Here is a 21,556-nt window from a genome sequence, read left to right on the forward strand (position 1 = left end):
AAAATAGTGGGCAAAAAAAAAATAAAAAATTCAATTAAGCATAAGCCTTTTGATCAAAATGTTTTAAGATCAATAAATACGTAAATTAAATCGTGTCCAAACTTTTGACCAGAAGTGTACAAAAAAAGTAGTGTCTAGCTGGGAGCCTGTGAATCTTATACATAAAGAGCAGAAATTGGTAAGCTACATACAGTTGAAGTCAGAAGTTTACATATACTTAGGTTGAAGTCATTCATTTTTTCAACCACTCCACAGATTTCATATTAGCAAACTATAGTTTTGGCAAGTCGTTTAGGACATCTACTTTGTGCATGAAGTAATTTTTCCAACAGTTGTTTACAGACAGATTGTTTCACATTTAATTGACTATATCACAATTCCAGTGGGTCAGAAGTTTACATACGCTAAGTTATCTGTTATTTAGATTGGAAAATTCCATAAAATTATGCCAAGCCTTTAGGCAATTAGCTTTTGTATGCTAATTGGAGTCAATTGGAGGTGTACTTGTGGATGTATTTTAAGGCCTACCTTTAAACTCAGTGCCTCTTTACTTGACATCATGGGAAAATCAAAAGTAATCAGCCAAGACCTCAGAAAAAAAAAGTCTGGTTCATCCTTGGGAGCAATTTCTAAATGCCTGAAGGTGCCATTCATCTGTACAAACAATAGTATATAAGTATAAACACCATGGGACCATGCAGCCATCACAGTGCTCAGGAAGGAGACGTCTCCTACAGATAAACATAATTTGGTGTGAAATGTGCAAATCAATCCCAGAACAGCAAATTACCTTGTGAAGATGCTGGAGGAAACAGGTAGACAAGTACCTATATCCACAGTAAAATTAGTCCTATATTGACATAGCCTGAAAGGCTGCTCAGCAAGGAAGAAGACACTGCTCCAAAACCACCATAAAAAAACAGACTACAGTTTGAAGTGCACATGGGGACAAATATGTTACTTTTGAAGAAATGTCCCTGGTCTGATGGAACAAAAATGTAACTGTTTGGTCATAATGACCATAATTATGTTTAGAGGAAAAAGTGTGAGTCTTGCAAAGCCAAAGAACACCATCCCAACCGTGAAGCATGTGGGTGGTAGAATCATGTTGTGGGGGTGCTTTGCTGCAGGAGGGACTGGTGCACTTCACAAAATAGAGGAAAATGATGTGGATATATTGAAGCAACATCTCAAGACATCAGCCAGGAAGTTAAAGCTTGTTCGCAAATGGGTCTTCCAAATGAACAATGACCCCCAAGCATACCTCCAAAGTTGTGGCAAAATGGCTTAAGGACAAAAAAGTCAAGGTATTGGAGTGGCCATCACAAAGCCCTGACCTCAATCCGATTGAACATTTGTGGGCAGAACTGAAAAGGTGTGTGCGAGCAAGGAGGCCCACAGACCTGACTCAGTTACACCAGTTCTGTCTGGAGGAATGGGCAACTTATTGTGAGAAGCTTGTGGATGGCTTCCCAAAAAGTTTGAACCAAGTTAAACTATTCAAAGGAAATGTTACCAAATACTAACAAAGTGCATGTAAACTTCTGACCCACTGGGAATGTAATGAAAAAAATAAAATTTGAAATAAATCAATCTCTCTACTATTATTCTGACATTTCACATACTTAAAATAATGTAGTGATCCTAACTGACCTAAGACAGGGAATTAAATGTCAGGAAGTTTAAATGTATTTGGCTGAGGTGTATGTAATTTCTGACTTCAACTGTATATAATGATCTATGTCTGACAAAAACATTCTCTGATAACCCAGTTGAATGAATTTTAATAATCCTACCATGTTGATGATAATGCCCTTAGGGTTGGGAGGGGCAGCAAGAGCCACTAAGCACAGACAAGATATAAATAAAAGGGCTCTCATTGTTACGCTTATTCCAGTTCAAATGTCAGGTGTCCACTTATTCACAGCATTGAACAAACTGTGGTTATACTGTATATCGGTTCCTTTTGCATAACTTGACCAGTGATAACAAAAGTGACCTTTATTAGTCACATTTTCATGAGGCCAGGTTTAATGACTACTGTTTTTTTCCCCCAACATATTTGAATATATATGAAAGATATACTAAACCACCATAGTTCAAGACATGCCTAGAAGTCAGCTGTTTTACTTGTAACTCTTAACACTGACTGTTATATTTTGATGAGTAACAAATCTAAATCTACCACACCATTTAAGTGAGAAACGTCAGAGCCATAGGTGTCCTGTGTGCTTCACCATCATTACTGTGGTGGTCTTCATCCAGCCCTACTGGATTGGTGGCAGTGTTAACATCCCACAAGCTGAACACTTTGGGCTCTTTGACTACATGTGAGTGGTGGTGGTGTAGTGGTCTAAAGCACATAACTGGTAATCTGGTAATCAGAAGGATGCTGGTTTGATCCCCACAGCCACCATTGTGTCCTTGAGCAAGGCACTTAACACCAGGTTGCTCCAGGGGGATTGTCCCTGTAATAAGGGCTCTGTAAGTCGCTTTGGATAAAAGCGTCTGCCAAATGCATAAATGTAATGTAAATGTAGATGTATTGGAAACCCTATCACTTCCGAACTGGTCTGCAAGGCAGTGTTTTACTTCGGCTCAATCCAAGTATAGCATAGCTTTCAGGGCTGCTATGTTCTTTGTACGTATGCTCCTTATTATGGCCACCATTGTCTGCCTGGATCTTTTTTCTTCTGCAATGCTGGAAGGGTGTACAAGATATGTGCATGGATGCAGACAAAGTGATGTTCTTACACAATTGTCATGTACCAAACAACTACAGCAATTTGCTAAAGGAAGCCCATCACTAATTGTATTGCTCATATTAATGGTTAGGAGTTTATTCAAATCCCTAACCCTAAGTAGTAAAGTTTGGCATGTAACTTGTCCTGCACCATTTGTTTTATGGACATAAATTATACCTCAAAATGTGCAACTTGTTGAGGAGAGGTGTAATTTACTCCTCTGAGATATGAGACTCACAAAATTACATTTGGTGGACAAGAAAGGGAAAAATATCCCCTAGACTTAGACTGAAAAAGAGCTCATACAAATCTAGGTACCAGAATATTATTAAGAATTGGGGTGGGCTCCTTCAACTTTAGCCAGTAAGCAACTACCCAGAACACCCTAGCAACCACATAGCAATGCACTAAAAACAACTCTGAACACCTTGGCAACCATATAGCAATGTCTTGGTAACCACCCACAGCACCCTAACATTGTGGTACTAGAGCCTTTTGCATAGACATGTACCTCTCACATTGTCTTCAGAAAATCTAGTTTGCTTGCTAAACCCCATCAAAACAAACATTTTTGGAACACATTTAATAATTTTAATTGGTAATCATTTATTTTTGATTAACACAAAGGCACATATGTAAATGAAGTCAAGATCAAATCAATATGATCTCTAAAACTATCAATTATGCCTTGAATGCAAACAGAACATGTTTGAGTAATATTATGAGTGCTGTTGTAGCTGTTTTTATATATAAGGAAAATAAACATGTACACTATATAGAAAACAGAAAATTAGCTGAACAACTCAGTATTTTTAAAGAAATCAGTTAAGTACTCTCTGTTACAGAAAAAGACAATTTCTCATAAAGCAAATATAATCAGAAAAGATGGACTGAATTATGTCTTGGTTAGATCACATGTTATCATCATCATCATCATCGTTAGTATTGTCATAATTAAATACCAGAGAGTGTCTTTACTCTGCTTGCTCATGATCCATTGAAGTCAGACATCAACAGCTAACAGTTTGTGGCTGATTTCTATGTTTATGTTTCTGTTTAAGGGGGATTTTAAAGGGAAAAACTTTTGATTCCAAAAAAAAAAAAAAAATCTAGTTTTAAATAATAGATCAAAACAGATTTAACTTAGTGTGTCTTTTCAATCACTTATTCCTAATTACTATACATATATATATATATACATATACATATATATATATATATATATATATATATATATATATATATATATATATATATATATCCCTCATCCAGACATTTGAACTGTTCTCAGCTATAATTGATCAAAATCAGAAATTCTTTATTGAACTTTCTTTCCTAAGAACTTAAAACACATTTTCAATTCATTTGGTATTTATGTGTACAGTTTTGATTTTTTAAATAATGATCAGATGTGCAAAATCCTGAGGTGAAAAAGGAGAGAAAGTCATAGCAGGTTTTCCATTTTTTCAGTTGATTTTGGTATTGTTGTTGTATTCAAAACTTTTTTTTTTCTTAAATGAAGGTTTAAGTACCGTTCACCTGGGGTAGGTGTCATTTCTTTCAGCTTCAATGCGATTACCCTATTGATATTGAGAGTATGTTTTGCGAGCAACCTACAAGACATGGGTTCTGGCCTAATGGAAATCAGGAAGTAAATGTGTTCAAATGATGTTTATTACATAAATTATTGCATTATTTACAACTAAAACATAACTCACTTTAGGCAATACTTTGTGGACATTTAAAATGGAAACCGGAGCTTACATGGGCCCATTCGATCAACAACACATCCAGTTTCGGGCACTGGGGGCAGTGCTTCGAATTTCGATAAACAGACCAGTCTCATCATCACAACTTTCGACTTACTGTCTCCGAATGCAGTTTATTATTACCTTTAACAATAATGTAATGTCTGCTGTTTAATGGGCAGTCAAAATAAAGCTTTTTAAGTTTTTAAAATTAACCTTTGCACTTGTTCTTCTAGCTGCGTTGGTGGTGATGGGTTGTATGATTTATCCGGATGGGTGGAATTTGCCAGAGGTAAAGCGAATGTGTGGCTAGAGGACTGACAAATACACACTGGGGAATTGTATTGTGCACTGAGCTTAAATAAAAGCCATTATCAGCATCTTGAATGCAGGGCTACTTTTCCTACTAGCCTTCACTCAGGGCAACTGACAACACAATCTGCTTGCAGAGGTGGGTGGCAATGGGTGAGGTAAGAGACCAGGCAGCCACTGTAAGGTTTTAAGGAACTGATTTTGAGATTAAATCATAATTAGTCATGAATAACGAACAAGTCACGAAGTCGCACGTGCAATGACCTGGAAAGATTGTAAAACTCTCCAGAAGAATCACAGCTGATGTCTGTAAATGAATAATCCTAGTTGTTTTTACATCTCAATAATCCTTATTCTTGGATTTCATTTAGGATGCAATAGCCTATAAAAGCATACAACAAAATTCCCAATACTAACGAGAATGTTTCCATGTGTTTACAGATGAAACCAGTACAAACTTGCATATATAAATGGACATTCCATTCTACAGGACCTGTTCACAGTTTGATCAAACCTGATATTGACTCATTTGTCTTCTTGCACTTTGTTACTCTTAATTTTCTTTGCACTAAATGATATCCAGTATTTTCCACAAATACTAGTTTATCCCAAAGCACTGTGTGCATTAAAAAAAGTTAAGTGAAAGTTAACCATTTGTTGGCAGTTTATTCACCTCCATTTGATGGTTTAGTTTTTAATTTGAGAACAGGAAGACAAATGGTTTCACCCATCTTTCAAATGCTTTATTAAAACACTCCTATCAAGCTAAATAATCTTAGCTTAAATACAATAGTAGGATTTCTTTTAAAAACTGTACATGGCTGTAATATACAGATCAAGGCAAACTCTTTGGTACACATATATACATACACACACACATAAACGCATTCAGACTATTAATGATTCGCTCTTCTTTTTTTGTTTTTAAATCTAATTTTGGTGGCCCTTAACAATTACTCACTTTGCGTGGAAGCATCTTGTACACAATTACGTACTAACCCATGAGAGAGAGAAGACTTCAGTTCTAAAAAAAAAAACTCATTTGAGACAGACAAGATCAACACCTACTTAACTAACACACACACACACACACACACACACACACACAAAAAGACACTTTGAAAGTTGAGAGAAACAAGGGTGTGGTGAATCTTGACACAGAACAGAAATAATCTGAATTATATATTCTACAGTCATAAATTGAACCAAACAAACCCCTTTCCATAAACCCCCATTCCTTTCCAACTCAGGAAACAACACGTAACAAAGGATTTCCTATGCATCATAATGCAGTCCAAGCAGTCAGCACTCAGGTAGAGTGGACTTTCTTTTTATATACACCGCCATCTTTGTTTTACAACAGCAGGCTGTTTTACAACATCTGAAAATACCCTGGTATCTAAACAAGACAATGAGAGACATTTCAGGGATCTACATTTCACACTTTGCCAAAATAAGAGGGACAGTATAGAGATCACAGAAGATGTGACCTATTAGAAAACTTCTCAACACTTTTAGTCCAAGAAAACAACAAGAACAAAAAAGACAAACGTACTATTCCTCTGTTGAACCAAGCATAAGAAACCACTCAGATTTACAGAAGAAAATAACTACTCCGATACGCTCTAAAAACTGGAAAGTGATCTGTTGCTGTCTCTTAAGTTTAGGGAGATGGCCTGAAGTAGGTGCAGTGATGACGAAAAGCCACTAGAGGGCAAGCCAAGGGTGTCGCAGACAATCAGCAGCCGTGGCTCTTTTCTCTGGCAAGAGCTCCAACATAGGAAGCAGGAAATCAGTGAAGTTCTCAGCCTGCTCCCGAGGCCACTCGTATTTATCCATCAGTACGTCTAGCAAACCCCACGGCTTCAGCTTAGTAATGTGCTTTAGGTCACCTACAGAAAGCACATTAATGAGTAAACATATAGGTACATTTATGTAGTGTACACTAGAGGTCAACTGATACATCGGTTTTACAGACTGGAAAAATCAATGCAGATAGTTGCAGATAATTTTGTTTCCCTTTGGAGGATTCAACACTTCAGCAGCCTCTAGAAGAACCATCACTGACAATCTGAATGATCATCATTGACAATATTCATCCATCTTTTTATCCTCACTTCAATGCATATTTTTCTTATTTTGATTAGATAATCAAGTGTTCTAAATTGAAGTGATGGCATGGAAAGAAAAATATGACCGCTATATGTGGAAACGTGCCCCGGTAGCATGACAATGTTAACTTTATAGTGCTTCTATTGTAAAGCGTTGTAGATTATTATAAGAATGCAAGTTTTATTTAGGTTTTGTGCTTGTGTATGTTGGAAGCACAGACAATACAAAATAAGAGTTCACATGTATTTTGAGCTTGTTAATAGTTAAAAGCCCAGTGTTATGCAACAAATCTTTATTTTGCCTGGTTATTATTGGGATTTTGGTTGAACAAACTGCACCACGGATTTTATTAATTTGGCCATATGTCTGTGCCTGTCACAGTAAGGAAAGTTTACTATTGTTTTGACATTATATAAATCGATTTTTATAAAAGAATCGTCCTTTTCCAGTCCTTTAGTTTTTGGTATCGCCAAACTCCACTTTGGTCGAACTTTAGTGTGCATGACACATTGGGTTTCATATTTTTACATTTTGCAATAATTGTGTTAACAACATTAACAAGTACTTGCTGCCTGACAAAAGTCACTTAAAGTCAACATGAACATGATGTGGAGACCGAAGATCAAGTTCACCCTTAAGGTCTTATACGCATCTCTATTATAACACTTCTTTTTGAAGTTAACTATTATTGGCCATGCAATACCCACAACAGTAGCCAAAATGATGCCAAAGTAGATTTTTGGCTTTTGGTTAATTTATCAGAGAACATAATGCCAAACTGTTTTTTTTTCTTTCATAATAACGTGATAACTTGAACGACTAAGGATTTTTGTCTGATATCACACAGGCAGCGTGGGCTATTGGTTAATGTTGTTAATTATGATTTCATGTTGACTTTAAAACATCCCTAAATATTAATATACACAGATAGATTTATACATAAAAGCTTTAGTTTTAGAAGTTTAGAAAAACATTTATGCTCCATGTTAGTTGCACACAGCTTATGTAATTTAAGCTTTTAAAATGAAAACATCTTTAGCCGTCACAGTTGACTGGTACTACAGTTCCTCGATATTGCGCACCATTTAATGGCAAATAAGATATTTATAAAGGCTGCGTTACCTTTCTTGGTGAAAAACTCCTTGGAATATTTTCCAGTCAGTACAAGTTTGCGTGGGACTGCCCCCAGCAGTTCAATGATCAAAGCAATGTGGTCTAGCATCACACACAACCACACACAGATGGGGTTGTTGAGCAGGGAGGGGGGATGTGAGATGGAGGGGAGGACAGGGTGTACAAAAAAAGACAAATTGATCAGTGTTAATACAGTAATTTACCCATCCTGAGAGAAGAGCATAAAGGGAAAGAGCAGCTGCTGTATCGTGACAGCACAGAGATAACAGTCACAGACTGAAACACTTTAGAGATCAGAGATTCATCAGATTAAAGTTTCAGAGAATAATTGTACTCCTGTGAAGGCGAAGTCTGTTTTCGAACCTCAGCAGCCTCTGGTAGTGCTTCTAGCACATTCAACAGAGCCATGTAACACTACTATGACTTTGAAGCAATAAAAACTTAATTCATCTGTTGCGCTGAGGGGCAAACAGCCAAAACAGAGGAGGGCAGTTTGCTTGTGCGTCGACACTTAAATAATGATCAAAGCTGGTGTTGGCCATATTAAAACTGTTTCAGACTTAATTTGAACGGAAAAATTATTTCCAAATACACCAGTCAGTGTGACAAGGATGTGCTGTCAATGGAGCTGCTGGAATCTTAACGCTTCCCCTTAAGTTCCTTCCTCAGGGCAGGGGTTTGCTTGATTGATAGGCATACCATTCCTTGTAAAATATTCCTGTGAGAATTTCCCGCTCAGAACACAGTGACGGGGGATATGCCCCAAAAGCTCAATAATCAGAGCGAGGTGGTCTGAGAGAGAGAGAGAGAGAGAGAGAGAGGTCAGACAGACAGAAAACAACAGGACCATGGAATAAATAAAATCAGCAACAATATGGAGACTGTCCTAAAAGAGACTGAAAGGCACAAAGAATATATGAGAATTCTGCACGAAATGTCATTGTGTATAGGCGTACATTTAGGTAGGGTTGTTAGGGACATGTCCTGATCAACACTTGAGAAAATTGATCACTTAGAAAATACTTGAACTTTAAAATATATTTCAATATATTCATTTTAATGACTATTAAAAATTCTTAGTATCATTATTTATTGTCCAATATCTTTTGAAATTAACCGTTAACTAATTTTGTACGAAGGACAGGTTTGCTTTCTTTAAAGCACTTTCACAAGATGCTCTGTGAATGATTATACAAATTATTATATCATAATCATCAGATTTTACACAAAATGTTCATTCAAACTGTTATGCTGATAATATCATTTTTGATGAAAAATATACAATTAAAATCTGAAAAATTAAATCAAACTTGGACACAACGGCACAGCCATTGACCAGGAAAATTAAAAGAAATGGCACTCCATCTCAAAAAGGTTGCCGACCCCAGCTTTAAATTAATAGATTTTTAAAATGCATGCTTTCATCGTTTACAAATGTTACCAATATGCACTAAATGCCAGGTAAGGGGGGTGGATTAAATGTGCAGGACTTTAAGAAGCTATTGTAACAGCACAGAAAACAGACTGCCATCCCAAATAAAGAATTTAGTGGTGGCCAGTGGGGTTGCATAATATATAGAATTTTCATGGTATACAAATTAACATGTGCCATTGTTTTAATGCATTCTTTCTGAAAGTGTATTAATATATAGGGAGCACAAAATATTAGGCATGTTTCTGAATGTGTGTGTTTCTTGACGACAAAGGCGTGAGAGAGCTGAGCAAGCAGCTCGTCAAAATTAGCCAGTCAGCGCAAGGATGTTTCCATTTTTAACTAAGATTTCATATTTTCTACACACAATGTATAGCATACTAGCCAATACATGTTTTATTTTTCACACTGGAGATCATTGGGCTAAATAGGAAAAGGATGTTTTATCGATACAATACAGACTTACAGAAAATTAGACTTTGAAAATTAGACAAATGTTGTGCCTATAGACACTTTAATTTCTCACATTCTTAATATCAACATTATGAATAATGTCCTCCTTGCAATATGTCCCTACAAATTTCAAACTAAACATATGCCTTGCATTTGTGTATGATTGCTAGAAAAGGTGTGCTAATTTTTGTCACACAATCTTTTTCTTTTTTACACTTTATCATCAAGCAGCAACGCTGTCCTCGGCAGTGAAGATATGCAAGATATCTGCAGTCACAACTAAGTAACTGATCACAGCAATAGCTGCAGAGGAGACATGACACTGGGTGTTTCCCCTGTGTGAATGAGCACAACAAGAATGGAATAATCAAGCCAAAACGAGGGTAAGACATAAAATGATGAAGTGGCTAGTCACACCGCGTGAACAAGAGAGCTCAGTGTGGGTAAAAGCAATGTACAAAAACCTAAAGTCACCAAGGTTATCTACACTAAACTGAAAATTCAATAACTACCTTCCTCTTTGAAACTATTTAAAAAGGGAAAGAGGATCAAAGTGTGACCCAATTCTGTTCACACCATGTTTAAGAACATTGCATCAACTGATGCCAGTGCAATGTGATATACCACAAGAATGCAGTGTGTTCTCAGTAAGAGTGTTTAAAGTATAATGCATCATTATTGGCTTCTGGCTGCCTCTCCAGTTTGACCTCTTCCCCAACTAGAAAACCTTGCAAAGGCATAGAACCTTGTTAAAGTGAAATCACCTCAGTGTACAATGTCCTACCAAAACTTTAATATTTTGCCTTTTTTCTTGTCAAGTCCCATTAAAATCAACACACTATTGGATCGTATTTCATATACATGTATTCAAAAGTTGCATTCTAATGACAGTGCGAGCACCTTCAAATCCTGATCAAGACTAACATAACAGCCAGGGTGTGTAAACAGTTAAGTTCTAGAGTACCATAATTACAACAGAAATGACAGAATGTCCAAGAAAAGGCTAACTAAACTTGACGAGTAATAAATTAGGCACACAAATTCTTCTTGCGAACACTCAATTTCTCAGGAAGAGGAAAGATGTTGTTTCCATCTTAGTTGATGGTGTTACTCTTTGCATGTCAATGAAAGATGGACTAAGAATAGAGGACCAAGAGAAACAAAGAAAAAACAAGGATGAATAAAAGATTCAGAAAAAGAGGGAGAGAGGAAGTGACAGTTAAGAGGAAGTGTAAAGAAGAGACAGGGCAGCCAATCTCTCTGTAAATTAAAAGGACGTTCTGACTGTTATTAGGGAAACCACAGGACTATAAACCTTGAAACACTGCAATATCCAAACATTTCAGTTTAGAAAAAGAAACGCAAAAGTTATTTACAGAGTTATTTCTGATTCTATTGCCTAGTGTCTGGAGTGAGATATTAAAATGACTGAGTACACTGCCACAAATTAAAAAACATCCAGTCTGATCCAGATTAACTGGCCACTACAACTTTCTTTAAAATATGTAAGGTCAGAAACATCATTGGGATAATGGGATTTCAGTCAGAAAACTGTGAATAGGAAGCAGAAAGTGAGAGGAGGAATAAAGTGTTACCTTCATCTCTGGAGTAATCTTCGCCAGAGTGGGGCTCAAACAAGTAATCACCGGTGGCCAACTCAAACGCCTCAAGAGAGAAACAATTTTGCAATTAACTTGGATTCAATAAAGCAATTGAATCAAAGTTAAAACCTGAATTATAACAGCATCACTCAAATCAGCTCATCTGTGCTAATCAGGGTGTATGTAAAATCAATATTAATCAAGACTGAACAAACTAGCGAAAGACCATGCACGTGTTGGGTTGTTTCTCACCATACACGCCGTGCTCCATAAATCAGCCGGTGTGCTGTACCCTGAGCCCAGCAGCACCTCCAGAGAGCGGTACTGACGGGTCTGAATGTCTTCAGTAAAGTGCTTGTGCTGAAGGACAGAAAATCATATCAATAACCAGCTTAGCTCAGAAGCAAAACGTTTAGATTACAAAAATGAAACTGAAAAATACTTATGTTAAGCATCAAAGATGTTCCAGCATATTTGTGTGTAAAACAAAAATTTGAGCTGCATACTTCAACATGCAAACAAATGCTTATCTGTCAATCTAGACGCTTAGTAGTGGCATTCAATAGACACTGCGGTGCTTTTTAGTGCTTAAATTTGCCCTTCATTTTAAAAATTCATACGTTAAAATCTTAAGACTCACCACCCAGCAGGCGTTGCCCAGGTCAGCAATCTTGACCTTGATCTTGTCTGAGTTGAGCGGATCTAGTGGATTGACCAATAGGCTGCCAGCTGCTAACTTGCCTGTAAGAGAGGAAGAATGAGATGCCTTATAGAAGATGAGGATGTATTGCATTTGGATGTTGGCTTTGAGCTGCCTCAATTAGCCTGTCGCTTAATAATAATAATAATAATCCAGTAGACTCTGCAATGATTATACATTTCACCAATCCATCTACATTAATAAATATAGTTAAAAAGGGTATTTTACAATTAAGCTACAAAGACTGCAATGCCAGTTGTAGGTTAAGCTTGGATAAAAAAAAATTTGAAAATACTTTGACTCAAAAAGGAAACAAGCCACCCGTGTCGCTCACTGACCGTTCTTTAGCTTCTCCTTGTTCTGTTCCCTGGCTCCAGATCTAGACTTTTGATGATCTTCCTCCACAGGGTGCAGATCTCCCTCCTCCAACTGCTCTTGGCCTAATGTGCCATTACTGTAGGCGGCCTGGTCCATTTCTGGGGACTCTGCCCCATTACAGTACTCATACATGCTGTGAGCCGCATCCTGTGCACAAGCATTTGCATTATGGTGGTCCTTCTGCAGTTTGGCATGTCGCTGGTCTCCATTATCATTCTCCTCAGGCTGTGTTTGACTGGTGTGCAGGCAACCATTACAGTTAAGTTCCAGAGAAGCATCTGAGTTGAGCCTCTCTCTCGTCTCCACTATTATAAAGAGAAGCAAGAAAATAAAAGAGGAACGCATTGGACATTTTTTAACGCTTGGATCACCAATGAAGCAACAATGATTTATCAGTGAATTTACAGATTTGTATTATTACAATCACTAATTAAACAATTTTCTACAATTACAATGACTAGCAAATACTACAAGTCATACAAACAGAAACGAACTTATTGTGTCCTCAGTGGCAATGTCCTGCAGTGATGCCTTTCTGAGCGATGCACAAGAGGGGGATTTGGGAGATTCTGGGTCATATTCCTCGTCCTCTTTGCACTCAGGCTTGAGCTCCATCTCCTCCAAGTCCATAATGCATTTCTCCAGGAGCTCCGCTTGTCGCTTCTGCTTCTTCTTTAGCTTTTTTTTCTTATTTTTTGACATTTTGGGCATCTGAGAAAGAGCATGGTGAAAACCAAAAATGTCTTAACCTGAATATTTCAGGTTATTTACAACTTGGTATCCGTTTGTTGAAAGAACAAAGCTATTTTATTGTAAATACACTTTCACTGGAAAGCACTGTTTACATGGTGCAAACTCCACACACAAGAATTGCTTTGCTGTTAAAGTAAAAACAGAAGTTCATTCATCTATAAAAATAGTCTCACATAAAAAGGATGATTTAAAAAAACTTACAGTACAAATCATTTCTTTTTTTTTTACTAAAGAATGGACCTTATTCACAGTAGCACCATCTTTAGTTTTTGACAGGAATGAGGCTGTAAGGAATAGTTAGTCTCTTCAATGGGCTGTACTGTTGTTTAAAATGTTTTGGATAATCCAGCTGACGAAATATTGGGGATTATCCAAAACATTTTAAATGTCAAGAAAAACTCAAGAAAACTTGAGATTAGTGATTAGAGGAAACATGAGTGATTAAAACAACTTTACACATTGCACGCCATTGAAAAGACTGTGAGCTCTGTGGAAAAGACTGCAGGCTCTATTTTCATGACCACGCCAAGCGCAGGTCAACACGTAACGACCATACAATGGTATATCCAATTATAGAGAGTGCACTAATTCTAAGCTAAATTTTCATGCCAGCGCAATAGGCAAGTGGGTGTAAGTGGGAGTGTTTGCACGCAATAGGCAAGTGGGTGTAAGTGGGAGTGTTTGCGCTAATCTGTGGGTATATGCACACAAACAGTGGGTGTTTTGTATGTTAATGAGGTGGCACAAAGAGCAATTTGATAATTACCTGAGAAATAGGTCACTGTGCTAAGAGGTTAGACCCACATTTGTTTTCAGCGCAAAGATTAAAATCAGTTCCTACATTTGCAGTTTGGAGATTCCACCAGCAGGTGGTAAATAAAGATAATGTCCAAACTCTGAAAATATAGTGGAACATCAAATAATGTCCTTGACAATCAATGTTGTAGCCGTTTTGAAACAAAACTATGAGATTTGTGTTAAACTTTCTGCCCTGCCCCATGTAAAATAAAACAGTTTTTATAAGGATGCTGATAAGACTAGTCCTCATCTCATGTGAGTGCTCATGATTTTATACATACTAGGGCTGCAACAACTAATCGATAAAAATCTATAATTATTGATCATGGAAATCAACAACAACTTTCATTTAATTGGATATTTGCTGTAAGCACAGAGAAGCCCGTCATTGACATCAGCCCAGTGAACAATTGTGTTGCATGAAGAAATTCAGTTTAAAAACAAAGGAGCAGAAAAAACATGACCCAAGTTGTCCAGCGCACGAGGGGACTTTGTAAACATTACAAAAAAAAAAGATTATAATAAGCATACAATTTAATGTGGACCGGTTACTACTTCAGGTAAGTTGACAGAGGATATGCGCTGTTTAATGTGCGAGAGTTTTTCTCTCCAACGCATCACTTACATCATTTGGATTTTATGGGAGGTGGTAGATAGGATTTTTTTTCGTACTTTATTATTTTGATTATATTTTCATTTTATTTTAAGTGTAATATTAATATTTCGAAATATTTTGTTTGCACTTCAATAAATTTATCAAATTTTTCAAGCAAAATAGAAATTACGTGCTTTAAAAACTCCACAGCTGACCTGTAAAGCAAATACAATAACTGTTCATAGTAGCCATAATTTGTGTGTCAATTGATCATATGATTAATAAAACCCAAATTCTCTATCATTTAACAGAGCCTATATCCAAATCCTGACAAGAACCATATTCCACGCGAATAAAAGGAGTCTTATAAATATGCCTGACATTCAACAAGAAAGCAGTAAATGCACAAAAGAACCAGTCAAAAGTCCATATTTCTACTCTTCTAATTCATAGCATATAGCCTATTTACACTACCACATTCTTATGTTTTTGTCGCTGGTGCGTGACACAGAATGGACTTTATAATAAGACGCAGATGGTGCAGTAACCCGGAGAAGAACCTCAGAATTCAATTTCATTTGACCAAGCCCATTAGCGCTTTGCCCACACAATTTCGCCAAACCTACTTGTGCCTAGACTTGCGCAAGAAAATATCAAAACTTCATGACCATGGCCATTGACTCTGCATGTTTGAATTATCACATAACGCTAGTCGATCCCTCAAAGCCTCCTTTTCATTCACATCAAAAAAATCAAATATGCCACTCCTACAAATAAGGTTTATTCCTTTAATAAATACAATCTAAATTTCTGTGTTTAATTAAGAGCAGCAAATAACCCAAAATATTCCTTTAATTGGAAATGGCAGCTCAAAGAAAATGTTATGAAAATATATTTTATTACAGAGGCCTACATTTGTCTTGTTTTCTAGGGGAAATATTAATATTAATTATTAAAATTAAGTAAATTATTTTTCTTTATTAACCCTTCTAAGTCGACTGACGATCCAGAGCGTCAAAGTGCGCACCTCTGACATATCTATTAATAACTTCGGAATGGATCAAGGTATTATCTTACTTTTTTGTTGTTGTTTTTTATGAAAAAGCTGACATTCGTCTGCATAGACTGTGTTGACTTCCGCGAATGATAAGCCTTCCGTATTTTATTGCAAATCTATAGCATTATTATTATAGATTTTACCGCAAAACAAAGACATTGTACTTTATTTTATCTAATGATATAAAACGCTGTTGGTGTGTGTAAACCAATCAAAGACCTGTGTGTGTGTGAACCAATCACAGAGCTGTGTGTGTGTGTGTGTGTACCAATCACAGACCAAAAGCAAAGAATGACATGGTCAGATGTCATTGGAGTAAAAGGGGGGAGGGGTGTGAAATTCCTTTCAGCCAAGTGTGGCAGAGAATGACTGATGAAAAGCACATCAATCAGTGGTGCAACAGTTCCATCTTGTGGTGTTTTTGGATATTACTCCATTTATACAGCTTCTTATTCCATTCACATGAACGGTTTTTTCCCTATTATATTTTCTTATGTTTTTCAACCAAAAAAAAAACTTATGGTGACTATAGTCACAGAAATGTAAATAGTTGTTTTGTTTCTTTATATTTTTTCACCCAATTTCTTTTGAAGTTGTTCTAAAACCTTTGAGGAATAAATATTTGTTGTAAAATTCATTATTCATTTATGTTTAATATTTTTATATAATAAAAACAACAAAATTGAATATCCGCTTTTTGTATTTTTTGGTGATATATCACATCAGAACATGTAAAATTTCTCAAGAAGTGTATTTACAATGCATCCACATTGTAGATGAGAATCTATAGAATCCAGAAATATGACTCTCTTCACTCTGCTATGAAAATTGACCATTCCAGAAGCCAAAATATCAAAATAATGCCAGGCGGACTTAAGACCCCTTAGACCTTGGAGGGTTAATAAAAAGATTTTTGTGGAAGTTGTGTAAAGGGAAACGTACCTGTTTAGGTGCTGGGGCAGTGCTCACTGAAAAAGATCAACATGAGACATTAGAACACAATGACAGCTCACAAAGCAAACAAATCGTAATTTTAAGAATAATGCTGCAGGGTGGGAGAAAGTGACCCAACAAGTTGTGCCAAATATGTGAACTAAATAAAAATTAGCTGTCAGTGAAAAGGTGATGTGTAATCATTTGAAACTTCATAAGTGCGAGTCTGACATGAGATGATGTTCAAGATAGTGTTTGTGTGTGTGTATGTGTGTGCACATGTCAAAGTAAGCAGAGCTGCTGTACCTGCTGAACCAGAAGGGGGCGGAGCTCCTGCTTTCTGCCACTCAGTGGCCTCTGCAGCCAGCCGCCTGACATACTGCTCATCAACGCTCATGAGAATGTTCTCCGGCTTTATGTCTGTGTGAATGATTTGACACTTGGTGTGCAGGTAATCCAAGCCTTGTAGAACCTGTGACAAGTACATAAATAAATACTCTCATTCCAACAATCTAAAAAACATCTCAGCAGCTTCCTATACACAATGTTCGATTCAACTCCCCTGTGATAAAGCGTAATTTTTACTTAAAATTCTCTTAAAATCTAAGATGATATGTTACAGTATCTAGCTCTGAATTACAACAAAAGTCCCTTTAAGGCAAGTCAGTAAATTCAGTGGCCATCTTGGTAATGCCCCAAGGCAGCACATTTGATTAGACAAAATATTTCTGCTCTTTTTGTGGTTTTATAAAACAACAGCAGTGACACAAATGGTCTGTATTCTGTTTCATTAGCAAAGCAGTCTGAATTTTTAAAACATACAATGTTAAGCAAGACTTCGGACCAATACTAATTAACCTGTATTGATCCACTGAAACCAGGACAGCAGCTAATTAGAGAGACTGTAATTACATGACCACTGATCTGTTTGTGTAGTACCTGACAAATGATGCTCTTGACACAGGGCAGAGGTAAACCTTGGTAGTTGGACTTGATAATCCACTTAAGCAAGTGGTGCCCCAGCACTTCAAATACCATACAAACGTCTGACAAGTCAAGTTAAGATCCAATCGCTTTCAAAAAACAGAACCTGTTGTTGGCAGCAATAAATGGAGCAGTCCAAACCAAAAAATCAGTGGCCCTGTTCCCTTGTGTATCAAATGTTCTGTGTCCTGATGCCACATCAGCTACTCTCAGTATAATCACTGTGATGTAAAATGCCCCAACTGATCCAAAATTAGTCCCCACAAGCCCTCTCATAAAATAAGTTTGGGGAATCTTAAAATAGCACAAGACACCTGCTTTCAGCCTTCTTGACCCATTTTCTCTCTCACAATCACCCACACACACAAACACACACACTCGTCATAGTGAAGGATACGAGTTCCATTGATCCCTGAGATCTTGAAGTCATCCAACAGCTGCACAACCATCTCTCTGTTTGGATCATCAGGGTCTGTATTTCTGACCTGAAAATAATAATATTGGAATAACCATTAAGATTTCACAATCACATTTGAGTAGTGAATCAAAGTAATGAATCGGTTTAAGTAATGAATCAAAATGTGCTGGCCTAGAATTAAAACTTAAATATTTTATTTCAAGATAACATGGGAAGAAGTTATGTGTGACCTCAGTTTCTGTGCTTTATCTAAACACTCACAGATCTGAGTAGCTTTATTTCATCAACAGCTGTTTCTGTGTAATGCTCTGCACTCTTCACCACCTTCATCGCTACAAACCGCTTTCCTCTGCAGAGAAAAAAACAACAAAGAGGGTTAGAGAGAAAAATAATGAAACGTGATAAAATAGAAAGCATGTATACAAGGATGCATACCCAAAACGTCTGTCTGTTATTCAACATGATGAAAGACTTACTGGATGTCCCAGGCCAGCCACACAGTGGAGAAATGCCCCCATCCTAGCTTACGGATCACATGGTATTTACCATTGAATAGGTCCCCTATTTTCACATGGTGATAACCTCCTAAAACAATATAAGAATAATTCTTCAGCTGGTATTTAGAAAGCCCAACCCATGTCCTTTGATTTTGTATCATCACACTTATAACCACAGGGGAAAAAGCATGCTATTAGACCAGACTAGGTCTGCAAAACAAGGACACACCTCTTTTTTAAATGTGCAACACATTCCGAGGCTCAGTTTACACCATTTCATCTAGTGACATCATTAACATCCGAGCAGTTTAAAGAACCATTTTTCCCACCTTTGCAATAGTCATTGGGATCTTCTTGCTCCTCATCATCAGAGCCAAGGATTTCCTCATCGGGCTCTTGCATCTGGGTCTCTGTAGGAGGCTGCTGTTGAGAAGCCCCACGTGGAGGATGTGCTGTCCTGAGGGATGATGGTACATTTCATTTGGGTCAATAGGCACATTTAAAAGGGCACGCTTGGGTTCCAGCTACTCTATATAGGCCAATTCTTCCTACATCATCTGAGGAGCCTCTTTGATGTGGTAGATAAAATTGATTAAAAGCCATATCAAAACCTGCACTTTACACTGCTTACATACTACAGATGCAATTAACAAGACTAAATTCTTTTTTTTTTTTGGTGATTTTCTCCACAGTTTGGAATGCCCAAATCCAGGTGGCGGAGGATGAATCTCAGCTGCCTCCACGTCCGAGACCATCAATCCACACATCTTATCACGTGGCTTGTTGAGTGCTTACTGCGGATGCTGCACGTGGCTTCACGCTATTCTCCGTGGCATCCAAGCTCAATTCACCACGCACCCCACCGAAAGCGAGACCCACATTATGGTGACCATAAGGCGGTTACCCCATGTGACTCTACCCTCCCTAGCAACCAGGCCAATTAGGTTGCTTAGGAGTGCTGACAAAATGTGTTTTGTGTATGTGTGTGCATGGGGTGGGGGTGTGTTATTTGTTTGTTTGTACCCTACCTGGGGACTGCAGATGTAAATTAGCCTGTGGCTAACTCTGGTACAATGCATCAAATTGTAAAATTTATGTTTGAAATTGTGCATGGTCCCTAATAAATAAAGAAAAAAAAGAGACCTGACTGGAGTCACTCAGCATGCCCTGGATTCGAACTTGTGACTCCAGGTGTGGTAATCAACGTCAATACTCACTGAGCTACCCAGGCCCCCCACAAGACGCAATTCTAAGCATTTCCCATTTTTAAACCCCATAAAATGTGTTTAAAATCAGTCAAGAGGTCCAAAAGGCTATTTGTGAGTATAAGTACCAAAGACACCCAGTCACGCAATCAGTTTTTTTGTTTTCTACTGCACACACACTTGATAAACAAGTATTTTATTGATACATGCTTATTATTTATAAATGCATGTAACAATTTTGCAACAAGATTGCATCTGCCCATGCTTAGTTTAACCAGTCTATCATCAAAGACTAAAGTGAAAAAGAGTGGAACTTGATAGCCATGCATGCCAAATAGATTACAGAATTCTGCCAAAATGTTAACAGATATTATGGGGTGAACACTGGCCACGTTTCAACAACAAAAGACAGAATAATCAGAGCAAATCCTTGACGACTCATTCTGTAACATGCGAGTACCTGTTATATCAAATCAGATAGTTTGCATGTCATGGTCTACAATGACACGGAGATTTAGGATACTCCTATAATCTCCGAGAAATAATCACATGGAAACATGGCAATAACTCACATACATAATTGAGATAATTGTATGGCTTCTAATACTTTAAACAATATAGTTTTGCTATGCAATATAAAATAATGTGTGCACGCATCCAGTCCTTTTCGAGTGTAGTCTCAACATGAGAGTACAAATGTTAAATCATACCCAAATTGAAAAAAAACTGTGCTGGAAGAAAATAATTAAGTAGAAACTTACTTCTTGGTCGATTTCTTGGCTTTGGCCCTTTTCTTCCTAGCCTGCAGTGCCAGAACTGGAGTGACATAACAGGTTCATAGTTGAAGTACAATAAAACAACAAAAATCATATAATTAAACACCGTGTGCTTTATGACATCCTAATATAACCTTACATTACGAGAGGAGACACACAGACCGGTGATGATGGTCTTATGTAATGTACACATACAATTCACAGCTGGGTGTTTACAGACATTGTTATAAGCCTTAATGTCTGTAGACAGGGACATATATGCTTTTATCATATTTAATAACGACAACGACATAAGGATGCAAGTATGAGGCTGAAAGAGACATTCCTGAAGTTTCCACGACAGAAGCTTTCAACTCTCAGCCTGCTAATACATGCACGCGCATACACGCACGCTTAACGTACGTCTAAAACATAGAAAACGTTAAATGGCTTTAGTAATAGCGATTTAAAACGATACAAAACAACATCGTTCCGAGGCGTCAGGAAAATAAAATCAGCTCACTTGAGCTCCAGTCTTAGTGGCTAAGTGCTAACGCTAAAGACATCATCCCATACGTCCTAAAACAAGGCTAAATGCGCCGTTGTCTGCTCTGCATCCCGACTCAAATTAGCAATGCAGTATTAAAATAGTCGCCTTGCCTCATACGTATACGGCACGGTAACAAAAAGCTACATATTATTCATAGAAAGTCAAGGAAGCGATTACCTTTTCTCTCCATGTTGGCCCCTAGTTGGCGGCTTGGGTGGCCCTGCGCATGTGCGCGACATCGGGCACGCGCGTCTCGACTGTTTCGCGTTCACGGTTCATGTCGTTTGTCAAAACCGTTTTGTATGCGTGTGTACTTGCGCAACAATACGTATTAAGACAGGATGTTTATATTTTTTTATTGAAACAGATAGACGTGTACATTTTCACCTTGCAAAAT

At 37.4% G+C, this 21,556-nt stretch overlaps 1 protein-coding gene and 1 pseudogene across 3 annotated transcripts; one reads left to right on the forward strand and one right to left on the reverse strand.

Annotated features, from left to right (window-relative positions):
* Positions 1-2,185: 2,185 nt before the first annotated feature.
* Positions 2,186-4,937, forward strand: LOC127631063 (LHFPL tetraspan subfamily member 3 protein-like; annotated as a pseudogene).
* Positions 4,012-21,409, reverse strand: LOC127631054 (SRSF protein kinase 1-like). 3 transcript variants are annotated; one of them, XM_052109013.1, is made up of 16 exons: positions 21,337-21,409; positions 20,616-20,670; positions 18,979-19,106; positions 18,629-18,737; positions 18,414-18,501; positions 18,132-18,219; positions 17,690-17,796; positions 17,057-17,222; positions 16,760-16,785; positions 13,109-13,325; positions 12,575-12,919; positions 12,177-12,277; positions 11,789-11,896; positions 11,531-11,600; positions 8,039-8,131; positions 4,012-6,696 (listed from the first exon to the last, which is right to left on the reverse strand). In XM_052109013.1, exons 1-16 carry the CDS (start codon positions 21,347-21,349, stop codon positions 6,512-6,514), a joined length of 1,899 nt encoding a protein of 632 aa, XP_051964973.1. In that variant the 5' UTR covers positions 21,350-21,409; the 3' UTR covers positions 4,012-6,511. The 3 variants fall into 3 exon arrangements, 2 of the variants coding, with proteins under 2 accessions (XP_051964973.1, XP_051964975.1); XM_052109015.1 differs by lacking the exon at positions 8,039-8,131 and adding an exon at positions 8,750-8,842; XR_007968912.1 differs by having other exon boundaries at positions 6,641-6,696; positions 8,039-8,842.
* Positions 21,410-21,556: the final 147 nt, after the last annotated feature.

Source organism: Xyrauchen texanus, chromosome 37 (assembly GCF_025860055.1).
Source record: "Xyrauchen texanus isolate HMW12.3.18 chromosome 37, RBS_HiC_50CHRs, whole genome shotgun sequence".
Lineage (NCBI taxonomy): Eukaryota > Metazoa > Chordata > Actinopteri > Cypriniformes > Catostomidae > Xyrauchen > Xyrauchen texanus.